This window comes from Orycteropus afer, unplaced genomic scaffold (genome assembly GCF_000298275.1).
Source record: "Orycteropus afer afer isolate SDZICR_OR568_19922 unplaced genomic scaffold, OryAfe1.0 scaffold00498, whole genome shotgun sequence".
In the NCBI taxonomy this organism is placed as follows: Eukaryota; Metazoa; Chordata; class Mammalia; order Tubulidentata; family Orycteropodidae; genus Orycteropus; species Orycteropus afer.
In genome coordinates this window covers 670,192-683,224 of record NW_006922085.1, presented here as the reverse complement: position 1 = coordinate 683,224, position 13,033 = coordinate 670,192, and the positions used below count along the sequence as shown (strand labels likewise).

The window sequence follows — 13,033 nt, the reverse complement described above, 5'->3', positions numbered from 1 at the left end:
GTCCAAGATTATCTTCTGTGTCTGTGTTAATTGGTTTCCCTTTTCTTTGTTGAAGAGGGTCTATGCAGTCCTTCTGCCTAGTCCACCATCTTGCCCCCTAGAAGTTCTTTTTAAAAAAGGAAAAAAAATCTCTTGTGTTTTTGGTTGTATCTTATACTTTTATTGATGCTTTTGATTCCTTCTGTCTTTAATAATTTCAAGTGCCACATCCAAAGCCTACCAATGTTGACTATATTCCAACTCACAGTGACCTTGTAGGACAGAGTAGAATTGCCCATAGGGTTTCCAAGGCCATAAATCTTTACAGAAGCAGACTGCCATATCTTTCTCCTGCAAAGCTGCTGGTGGGTTCAAACTGCTGACTTTCTGGTTAGCAGCTGAGTGCTTTATAATAGTTTTGTGATCTTGATATCCCGTCCTTTGTTTGAAGTGTTCTCTGATATCACTGTCACTAAATTGTTTCATAGTGTGTTTTGTAATTTTGGGTTGTGCACCCCTGTTGAATAGGGCCTTAACTGTGAAAATCCATGGAGCCTGGGTTGAGGACTTAAACTGGTTTGCATTTCATCTGCCATCCTGAGTGAGGATAGGCCCATATGTTTCAAAAGATCAAAGGAAACTGTCTCCCATTCCTCTCAATCTAGAATTCAAGCTCCATGAAATCATAGGTCTTCATTTTGTTCACCAGTTATCTCCCAAATTGTCTAGAACAGTGCATGGCACTGTTTTTAGGCACTTAAAATCTATTTGTGGACTGAATTGATTGTCTTGCTTTGCTAGTAGGTAGATTTATTTTGACTGATCTACCCTTTCACTCAGAAGCTCTGGTAGCATAGTACCTGAGGCACTTGACTGCTAACCAGAAGGCTGGCGGTTCAAACCCATCAGCCACTCCTCAGAAGGAAGATGGGGCAATCTACTTCCGTAGTGATACTGCCTCGGAAACCCAAGGAGAGGTCGCTATGAGTCGGGTCCGACTTGACAGCACATAACAACAACAACAACAACCCTTTCGCTCACAAACCCTGGTGTGCAACGGTTAACTCACTTCTAACCAAAAAGTCTGCAGTTAGAACCTACCAGCTGCTCCTCTGGGGAAAAGACCTGGTGGTCTTCTCCTGTAAAGATTGTTGTTGTTGTTATGTGCCATCGAGTCAAACCTGACTCATAGCCTTGGAAACCCTGTGGGGCAGTTCTCCTCTGTTCTGTATGGTCTCTGTGAGTTTGAATCAACTTGATGGCACACAGCAACAACCACCTTTTCAACTAGAGAAGTAGTAAGAAACAGTTGAATGTCCTTTTTGTTAGTAATGACTGATTTTCTTTTCAATTTTTGCCTATTTCTTCCAGTAGCAAGATTTTTACAAACCCTATGTTATGCAAGGGAGCTCTGGTAGCATAGTGCGTAAGGCACTTGACTGCTAACAAGAAGGCTGGTGGTTCAAACCCACCAGCCACTCCTTGGAAGGAAGGTTGGGCAATTTACTTCCATAGTGATACTGCCTTGGAAACCCAAAGAGGGGCCACTATGAGTCAGGTCCAACTAGATGGCACATAACAAGGACAACAAATGTTATGCAAATTGTTAATTCTACTCTTATTAAGATAAATGAGCATTTACCTCCCTCCTGGGCCTATTTTTTGTTTCAGAGGCCTTTATTGAATTTGGCTTGAGCCAAATTGAGCCATCTCCAATTTTTCACTAATCCTCAAGTTTCTCTTTTTTGGGGGATAGAAAAGCGTATTTGATGTATTTTTTTAATAGAAATAATCAGAATACATTTAGACGGTAAAACTTTATTCAGCTGATATAATTTATTAGTAACAATTCATATAACCTTCAAATATAAGACATGATATGTGAAAAGTGGAAAAACTTTAGCAAAGAAAAAAAGTTATTTTTAATGTAAAGGCATGCTACTTCTTTTTTTCACTAATAGACTGACATGGGTAGGAGAAAACCCACCCACATAGGGAAGTATTACTTAATGATTGCTGTATTTTCCATTTTAGTGTACCATACCATACCAGTTACTGCTGACTTCAATGTATGTTGACCCTACATGTATCAGAGTAGAACTGAGTGCCATGGGCTTTTCAGTGGCTGATTTTAGGGGACAATAGATCTCCACCCAAACCCAAACCAAACCCACTACCATCGAGTCCTTTCTAACTCATAGTGACCCTGTAGGACAGAATAGAACTGCCCCCATAGGGTTTCCGAGGCTGTAAGTCTTTACAGAAACAGACCATCTTATCTTTCTCCCACAGAGTGGCTGGTGGGTTTGAACTGCTGACCTTTTGGTTAGCAGGTTATGCCTTAACCACTGTGCTGCCAGAGCACCTTTTGCACCATCCAGGGACTTCCGTTTTCCTGTAATCCTCATTAAATTATTTAAAATGAAATTTAAATGATATTATCTATGAGATCTGGAGATTATCTTTAAAGAATATTAAAGAAAAATATTTAGCAACTGTTTATCTTAAAGTTAACAATAAATTTGTTAGACTTCTTATTTGGTATGGGAGTTCTGGTGGTGTAGTGCCTAAGGCATTTGACTGTTAACCAGAAGGCTGGTGGTTCAAATCCACCAGTCACTCCTCAGAAGGAAAGTTGGGCAATCTACTTCTGTAGTGATAATGCCTTGGAAACCCAAGGAGGGATCACTATGAGTTGGATCCAACTTGATGGCAATGAGGGTTTTTTTTTTTTTTTTTTTCTTATTTGGTATGATACAAATTAGATGGAACATGGATGTGAGCAGAAATAAATTTGACATCTTAAGTATGTTGAAATTATTGAGACCTTGTTTTCAAAGAAATATTTTCTTTTCTATATTGCCTTTATATGATCATGTTGAACAGTGATTTAGGAAAGAATATGAACTGACCCACTACTTGATATTGAGGTCTTTAATTCTGTTGTCAAAAGTCTTTGTAAAAGGGAGGGCAAAAATGGTGTCATGTGACATGATGTTGATTAAATATTACTACTTTGTTTTGCAGTTCCAGCTCCTACCAGATTTAATAGGCGAGTATCAGGTATGTGATCTCTTCCCTTACATACGACTAAAATGCTATTTTTAGATAAGTTATCTTAAAATAAAAACAAACTGATCTTTTAAATAAAAAGATAAGTTAACAGCATTACAGAACATTATGCTAAAAGTAAAATACCTGTTGTTCCTCTATTTGATTTTTGTTTCTAAGTTCTGAATATGTATGTATATATTGAATCTATGTCATTAATATTTTTTTCATATTCATAATAATGGTTTCTGAAAACTGCTTTCTCTGATACTGGACATTTTTATTTTTGCTCTTCCATCTCTTTTTTTTTTTTTTTTTGTATTTTAGGTTATGTTGCTTTTAACTTCTTTCATCTAGCTTTTTGAGCCACTAAAACTATTTCTTTAGTTACAGTCTTGGGAGTGGAATTCTCTGGTCAGAGACTGAGCATTGCCTTGGCCTTTTCTCTGTGTTGCTTTGTAGAGATAGTCTACAGGATGGGTCTCTGGGAGAAAGGCACCCTGCACAGGCCTCTTTTCTACCATCACCTCAGCAATATGGAAGGCGACCACTCCTTCAATTCAGGAAATGCATTAGGAATAGTAATTCTGATTGTTTTATTTGGCATTCCTTTGATTATTAATAAAAATGAATGTTTTCCAAATACGGGAACTCTATTTGTACTCTCTTCTGTGAGACTAATTTGATGATATTTTGCTCATTTATCTGTTATGCTCTAGATTTGTGTGTGTGTGTGTGTGTGATTTGTGTGAAAGTGTACAGAGCAAATTCACTTTTCATACAGCAGTTCATATACACTTTGTCTCATGACATTGACAGTTTACCCCAATGCAACAGCTCCCCTCCCACTTCCTCCCAATAGTTTACCTCTTCCCTGAGCTGTCTCCCTGTGCATAAATAGCCCTATTTCTCCCATGATTGTTCTCTCCAAGGAGTGTCTCTTCCTCAGGTAAATGTTCACCTCATATGCCTGTCTTTTGTTTGGCTGGAAGGCCCCAGGAGTGGGTGCAATTCCAGACCTGAAGGGCAGCTAGGGGCCATAGTCTCAGTGGTTCCACCATGCTCTATCAGACCAGCAAACCTGGTTCCCCTTTTTTTTTTCCAAATGATTTACATAGATCCCCCTCCAAGTGGTTGATAGTGATAGCCAGGCACCATCTAGTTCTTCTGGTCTCTTAGTCATGTAGCCTGAAGATTGCATGGTGTACCATTATTCATGGAGGCTAATTGTTTCCATGCATCTTTGGTTTTCTTCATTCTTCTTTGCTCTGGACAAGGAGAGACCCATCATTACATCTAGATGGCTGCTTGCAAGATTTTAAGATCCCAGTTGCTACTTGCCAAAGTAGGAGAGGTGGAACAATGTTTTGTGTAGTATGTTATGCTAATTGAGCTTGATGTTCCCTGCAACTATGGTCCCAGGCCCACTGTTTCAACTACTCACTCCCTCTGGGTAGCTGGCTACGACCAAGTGGTGACTACATCCTTGTCCCTAGTCAGCTCTTCTATACACCTGGGAATTCTTACAGAACATATAAATACACTTGTAGAACCATTGTCTGCCAACTCTATACATGGTTTTGGGTACACTTCCCTCTGCATAGATATACCTAATAGTTCAGCCTGTCCACCCATCTATCCATGTGTATACCCATGTTTTCCTTCACTGACAACGCAGTACTGAATGTGCAGAAGGGTTCATCTTTGTTGCCTGTACCTCCTATGTACCTCTCTATGTCTTCGTCTTCCTCAATGTCACCATGGTCTAGATTTTTTTCAAGTAAATTTTCTATCATGATTTTTAACCTTTTGAAATTTTTCATGGAAAATTTTCCTGGACATTTGTATGCATTTATTTATTTATATTTCATAAGAATGAAAGGATTTTTCTCACGAGCACATTTTAATGATTCACATTTCTGGATGAAGGAAGCACCAATTAGAATTGGGAAGGAGAAATTGTGCTTGATTCTGTTTTGCCTTTTGGGACCACTTCATATTGCTGACTAGTGACATCTGCTGGAGAACTGAAGCAAAAATAAATTCCCTCTAACAAGTGGCTGTGTTGCTCTTCGGTCTGCACTTTCAGTAGTTCTCAAGCATCTCCTGATATACATTGTTGTTCTCGAGACTGTGTAGGGGATTGCACAGATCTTAAGCTTTAGGGAGAGGTTGGTAAACAAACATAGAAGGCTCATGTTATTTGTGTAAAAACACCTGTAAGTGTCATTATCAGTAAAATTCTATGGTTTCATCATTTAAGGCTTTTTTTTTTTTTTTACTTTTTAAATGAGACTTTTCATACATACACAAAAGTGAAGAAAACATAACAATTCCCATATACCCATCTATCTCCCAAAGTGAAGGCTTTTTAAATGGTTTACTCTTAAGTAGACACTTTGAAGTCCTGGACCAAGGAATAACAATTGGAATAGACTGGATATAGATCACTGTCTTAGTTTCTTAGTACTTCTGTATAGGAACACCACAAGTGTGTAGCTTTAATGAATGAAAATTTATTTTCTCACAGTTTGGGAGGCTAGAAGTCCTAATTCAGGGTACCAGTTCTTTGTTCACTCCAGGTAGAAATCCTTGTCTCATCATCTTTAGTATTATTCTTGGCATCTTTAGGTTCCTTGGTGATTTCCTCATGGCATCTATCCTTCTTCTTTTAAGATTTCTTGTCTCTGTGCCTAATCTGTTATTTTTATATCTCAAAAGTAATTGGGGTTTAAAACACACCTTATGATCTCACTAACATAACAAAGAAAATTCTATTCCCAAATGGGATTATATTCAACAGATAGAGGCTAGGATTTCAACACATATTTTAAGGGAGAGCACAGTCCAGTCCATAACAATTCTGTATGTGGGTATTTCTGAAGCAAAATTTGATGTATTCAGTTGGATAAGAGGTGAAAGAAGGAAGTTAGTGATTAATTCCAAATATCTAGTTTAGAAAACTGAGCTGACAATGATAATGTTAATCAAAATCAAGAGTGCAAAGAACCAAGAAGCAAGCTACTTACAGTTTAACATGGTATCTGGTTAGCTAAACTCAATAGTTTCCCCAGTCTCCTACCAGAATACCTATGAAGATGCAAAACGTAGCAGCAAAAATAGCTGGGAACTCAGGAAGGTATCTTCCTTGAACCTAAGGGCAGAACTGATATAAACATACATCTTGGGGAAACAGGAGTGATTTGGCCCTATAGCACATTGTCACTTTTGTGCTCAGCGACCCAAACCCTACACTAGCCAGTGGCTGAGCAGAACATCACCTAATGGTATTTCAGGGACTTGAATGGTGTCTGCCCTCTTACCTGCCCCTACTTTTTCTCTATCTGTTTAAAGACACTGGGTCCCTATTGGGCAAGCAGAGTATTGATGGCATTATAGCACAGGAGGAGTGGCCCACACAAATTGAGTGTAACAGATTGGGATTGGGAAGGGAAAGTCTTGTCTGCAGGACATGCTAGAAATCAGCATTTCTCAGGTAATGTATTAGTTCAGATAATCAGCGAGGAAGGGGAAGCTGGAATGTGGCTAGATCAGGGCTGCAGTGAATAAATGGCCTTGAAGAAACTGAGAGTTAAATTGGGAATGGTATGTATCAGCTTGTCCCCTAGTTGTACATATTTGGGGTCTTTTGGCCATACACACAAATGAGTTGAAAGTAGGATCAAGAACCATTAATATTCTTGGTCTGCTAAGAAATACTGGGTCTGAATATATCATTCCTAAATTCTAGGATAAGTAAGAAAGAAACTCTTAAGAAACATCACAGGGCCTATGAGTGAATTTGGCAGATTAAGGATATATAAGAGTAATAAAGACTAGAAAGGTCCACTGCAGAAAGCTCAGTAGAGTGCAAGAATTGATCCACTTTACCACTTTATAAAGTGGAAGTGAAAAGCCAAAGGACATAATAGACTGAGATGAAAAAGGGAATGGGTGGTATGGTAAGGAAAGATTGTAAGGAAACTGAAAACAGTGAGCAGCAGCAATTAAATACATAAACAAGGCAATGAAAAGCACAATTGTTAAGGGCAAAACTGTAATGGAAGGCAGTCTTGTAGAAAAGGTAATCATTGGAAGAGCTGACATAGAGAACAGAAAGAGCTGAGACAGAGGTAACAATAATTAATATTTCTGAAAACCAGAACAGATAAAACAGAAGTAATAGTAGTAATAGTTGGAGAAGTTGGCATTTATTGCATGCCAGGCACATTGTCTGCTTGAATTCTTACGTCAGTTCTCAGAGGGTACCCACTACTGTTAGCCCTGTTATGCAGAAGAGAGGATGAAGAGTTGCAGTAAATCACCCCAGGTCACATAGCTAACACAAATAATCGAGTGTTTATTAGAAGAAAACTTTCCCCAAGCTGAAATGACCTGTATTGTGAAGAAGGAACAAGTTTGCAACTTTCTGGGTAACACCAGTGATCATTCCTGACAAAACCGTTTTACCAGTGGATGCAAAATTCTTTTTATTCACTGGACAATTCATTGTCTTTTGCCACTATTACCTAAGGGTAAGATTTAAAAATCAAGACTTGTATTGACACTTCTAATTCTAATCCTTTTTCCGTTCCATCTTTGTATCCACCTTCTCCCTAGTAAGAAGCTTGGGTCCCAAAAACATGTGTACTTATTTACTCACTACTATAATATGCACAAGAGAGTTTTGGAATTGCTGTACCAGTATTGCTACCAGCAGCAGTTCTTTTTTGTCCTTGGACTATATCCCATTGATAGTGGATAGTCTGAGTACTATGTTTAGAAGCTACTTGGAATAGTTCTCCTTTCCTTCTTTGTGGTTATGTTACCATTGCCAGTCTGATGCATGGTTAGGTTTACTTGTTTCTCTTCGTATTCAATTTTACGATCTTCCTTTCCTTATCAGTTTCGTTTAATTTTTAAATTTGTAAAACATCAAAAAAGAGCTCAGGTGGGTACAGTGGTTAAGTGCTAGATTGCTAACCAAAAGGTTGGTGGCTCAAACCCACCAGCTGCTCTGCAGGAGAAAGTTGTGACATTCTGCCTCTGTAAAGCTTACAGCCTTGGAAACCCTATGGGGCAGGTCTACTCTGCCTATAGGATTGCTGTGAGTCAGAAATGCCTCAACGGCAATGGGTTTTTTAAACATCAAAACTGTAAGAGAGTTTCTCAGAGAAGTGTGATTTAAGTTCACTATCCCTTCTTTAGGAGCTCGGTGGCATAGTGCCTAAGGCACTTGACTGCTAACCAGAAGGCTGGCAGTTCAAACTCACTACCCACTCCTCAGAAGGAAGGTTGGGCAATCTACTTCTGTAGTGATACCACCTCGGAAACCCAAGGAGGGGAATGCTACGAGTCAGATTCGACTCAATGGCAGTGAGAGAGAGGTCCCTTCTTTCTTGTTTTTACCTACACTCTAGGAAAACAATTTCATTACTTTCTGATTTATCCTTCTTGTTTCCTTTTGGAAAAATATGCATATATATATTTATTTTTCTTTCATTCTTTTTTCTCATGGAAGCCCTTTTGTATGGAAAGGATAGCATACTATATGTACTCTTGTACACCTTACCTTTTTTCTTTTAGCTCTTTATCATTCTTTCTTATAGTTGCATCATTCAAATGTGTATTTATGTAATTTCTGATATTTTGCTATTGTAAATAATGATGAAATCAATATTTTTGAAATGTTTGAATTGTAGGCAGAAAGACAAGTCCTGCAGGCTCCTAGCACAAACACAGAATACTTACAAAGAAAATCAAGTTAGCTTTAGATCTCTTACGTTATAATGTACCCAGAACAGAGACTGACCCAAAATATTTTTTTGTCTTTAAATTCATTTTTATTTTTAAGTTATATGTGCACATAATGACTTTGAGCTATTTTAACTGATCCGTATCACTTTGGTTATGTTACATGTATTGTACTTAAATGTTTTTGACCTCTTCCCTTGTAACTCAGCAGAGGCAACACCACTTGTTTGTCCTTGCCACTACCATAGAATTTAGTAGGATACACTTCATTATCTCTCCCATTTGGGACTACCAATCCCTAGAAAGCTGGGTTTTCAGCACTTAACAGAATGCCTGGCCCTGGTGGGTATTTAATGTATCTGTTCATTGAAAAAAGGATAAAAAAGATCACAACAGCTTTTTGTATAAAATAGTGACTAAAAGGAAATTGTGTTCACTTCCTGTTTTTCCAGTAAAAAGCACACATCTGTTTAATACATTTTCCTCTTTCTCTCAATTTAGTCTGTGCTGAATCCTACAACCCTGATGAGGAAGAGGAAGACACTGATCCAAGGGTAAGAACTACAACAAAGGTATTAGTCCCCACTGACTCGTTCCCTCCCCCACATCAAAGTCTAATCAGGCTGATAATCAAATAAATACAAATTAAAATATCAACGAGATGCCATTTTCTATGGGACAGATTGACAAATATTAAGAAGAATGAAAGCAGCACTTGTTGATGGCATGGTGAGAAGAATTGCATAGCTGTAGCCATGAGAAACCTTAAAGATAGTGAAGCCAACTGACTCAGCAGTTCTTTGAATGAAAATTCATTCCTAATATTTGGATCCTTCCCAAGGATGTATAAACAGGGATCATTGCAATGTTGTAATAGTGAAAAATAGAAACAGCCTGAATGATCCCAAGTAGAGATTAAACCACAGGGGTCAAATTATAGTACATTCAAATCCAGAGACTCTGCAGCCATTGAAAATGATGGGATAGGTCTAGGATTACTGACATAAAATGGTATTTGTGTGAGGTCCATTTTATAGAGTATTTTGAAAATAATTTTAAAAGAGTAGCTTATGAAAGATTTCTGAGGCATTCTAATAATGTTACCATTGTGTGAATATAATAGATATGTAGATTGACATTTTTTTTTGTTCTATTATAAAATTCTTGATGACTTTTAAAAGTTAAAACAGTTTTTGCTAATTTTTTCTATTGAATTTGAAATACTTAACATTTTTGACATGTTGGTTGTTGTTGTTAATGTGCCGTCAAGTTGGACCTGACTCTTAGTGACGCCTCCTTGGGTTTCTGAGGTAGTATCACTACAGAAGTAGATTGCCCAACCTTCCTTCCGAGGAGTGGCTGGTGGGTTTGAACCGCCAGCCTTTTGGTTAGCAGCCTTAGGCACTACACTACCAGATTAAATAATTTATCTTTTTTCAGGGTAATGGTGAAACTTAGGAAGAAGCTTGATAGGTCTCTCAATTATGACAATATTTGATGATAATTATTTTTTTCTAATTCAATAAACATTGCCTATTTATAACAATAGGAGTAATAATAGTTTTGAGCACCTACTAACTGTTCTAAACACTCTGCATGTTAACTCATTTAATCCTCATGACAATTAATTCATAAGTACCACTTATTACTCACTATCTCTACTTAGATGTCAATAGGCAACTCAGACTTAACGTGAGCTCTTGATTATTTCCCTTTAAGGATTCTTTTCCCCCAACAGTCATCCCCAGCTCAGTTCATGACAGCTCCATCCTTTCATTTGCACAGATCCAAAACTTTGGGGTCACACTCAACTCTCTTGTTCTTTAATACCCACATCCAGTTTTTCAGCAAATCCAATGGGCTCTATTTTCAATACACATCCAGAATTCTGCTACTTCTCAACACCTCCATGGCAATGACCCTGGTCCAAACTACCACCATATGTCCCTGGAATTATCTATATCACAGGTGCCTCCTACCTTCCCCTTGTGCCTCTCTCCAGGCTGTTCTTCACTCAGCAGCCAGTGTGATCCTCTTAAAACATTAGCCAGGTCCCTTTCTTTCCTCTGTTAAAGCCCTCAAATGGCCCCCATGTCACTAGAGAAAAGTCCCAGTCCTTCCATGACTTACAATGCCTTCTGTGATTTGATTACCACCCCTACCCCCCCAACTTTGTCTCCGCCTGATCTCTTCCCCTCACTCTGCACCAGCCACAGTGGCCTCTTGAATATTTTGAAACTATGCTACTCTGGCTCCCACCATAAAACCTGTTTTTATTTGCTCTTTCCTCTTCTTAAAGTGCTCTCCCTCTAGTAGATTTACTCCTTTGGTCATCCTCACTTCAGATTTCTATATAAATGTCACCTTTTCAGGGAGGCCTCACATAGACACACACACACACACACACACACACACACTCTTCTTATATTACTCTCCAGCATACTTTATATTTATTCAATATGAAGGCAAGTATTTTTTGTCTCTGGATTTGCAGCTGTATTCCCAGAGCTATAACAGTGCCCATGACCTAGTAGATGCTTAATATTTGTTGACTGAACAAATTCATCACCCTTGTTTTATCCATGAGATCCCAGAGGCTCCCATGGGGTAGCTGACCCGCTGTCAGCCACATAGCAGGTGATTGCTGGATTGGTGTTCTTCACCCTCATATCATACTGCCCTTCAATGTTCAAGGCATTGCTTGAGATTTGTGTAGAATTAAAATTATAGTAAAAACTGCTTTTATTTTTCCCACTTGTTCAGAGAAAGAAATATACCAATTTATAAGTGAGTGATTTTAAAATGGAATAAGAAAATGTCCTTGGTTTTATTTGGATTGACAGGTGATTCATCCCAAAACTGATGAACAGAGATGCAGACTTCAGGAAGCTTGCAAAGATATTCTCCTTTTCAAAAATCTTGATCAGGTAACATTGACTTTTAAAATATTTTTGTTATAATGATCTTTTAGCTTTTTTTCCATTTGTCTCTTAAACAATTTTTAGCATTTTAGCCACAAATCAAATAGGCATAAAACTTTAGACACATCTTATTTAAAAAAAAAAAAATTATTGTGTTGATCACCATAACCCAAACACCAGCTTTTCAGATGATGTTTAATATTTTTCTGGGATGTTTTGGTGCCTCCTCTAAACTAAGTGAAGGTAAATACCATATATGACCATGTGATTTGGTCTTTGCAAGAAAATGCTCAGCTATGCGTGATCCTGGCTTAGTTTGCAGTATCTGGATTTATATTACAAAGGGGTTGACTTCTCTGAAAATAACAGTGTGAATGAAGTCTTCACTGGTAGCAGTTTACCTGTTAGAAGTGTATGAGTGCTTCTCAGTTAAGGCATTAGGGGTGGAGCACCCCTTGTGAGTGTGTGTCTGCAGAGTCTTGGCATAGGATCTGTGGCATGGTCCAGACCTCCTTCTCATGGTAGAGAGCAGGGCCTACATCCTGGGGACAGGGAATCCAGATTTCCTGTTTTCCCTCAACTTTGAGGGTCACACATTGAAGCCACTTGAGTGACTGATGTGTTGATCCTATTGGGAAATCTCAGAATGATCAGAGGTGGGAAGGATGAGACGAGACTTCCAATGTTTTGGTTACTTCATGCCACTCCAGCAGAAATACCACAGGTGGAATGGCTTTAACAAATAGGAGTTCATTCTATGCAAAGTTTTAGAGGTTAGAAGACTGAGTTCAAAGGGCCAGGTTCCAGGGGCTGGGTGAAAAGCCCTTGACCTTGGGCTTCAGCTCTGCCTCTTGCTCCCAGCCCGCTGGAGCTAGAGGTATTTCTTCATTCAGGCAGCTGCTGGCTGCTGAGGCTGACAAGCCCAAGGTTGACAAATGAAAATGGCACAGTTCCAATGTTACCAAACAACATGGCAAGCCAGTAATTCAAGTCCAGAGACAGTCCCAAGATTGGCAGGAAATATGGCAGGCTGCTAAATGAAGACTTGGCTACATGCAGGGTCCAAGTGTGTCAAAAAGCTGCAGTGATTCTCCTTATATCCTGGAAGCAGATCACATCCCTAAGGCAGCTACTCTGTTGCTCCAATAGATTCCACCCTGGAATTGATTACCGATCTCACCATGGAGCATAATTTCATCCAGGTGCCAGCCACGTTGACACATAATCTTTTTTTTTTTTTTTTTTTTTTTATTAGGATTTGGGTGAAGATTTACAGAGTAAATTCACTTTTCATACAGCAGTTCACATATACTTTGTCTCATGTCATT

The 13,033-nt window shown here is 38.6% G+C and overlaps 1 protein-coding gene across 1 annotated transcript in view; it reads left to right on the top strand.

Annotated features, from left to right (window-relative positions):
* Positions 1-13,033, top strand: part of PRKAR2A (protein kinase cAMP-dependent type II regulatory subunit alpha) — a 215,917-nt gene that overhangs the window by 112,809 nt on the left and 90,075 nt on the right. Inside the window, exons 2-4 of the mRNA XM_007955306.2 lie at positions 3,007-3,042; positions 9,286-9,338; positions 11,628-11,711. Coding sequence (XP_007953497.1) covers positions 3,007-3,042; positions 9,286-9,338; positions 11,628-11,711 — 173 coding nt within the window. The remainder of the gene's footprint in view (positions 1-3,006; positions 3,043-9,285; positions 9,339-11,627; positions 11,712-13,033) is intronic.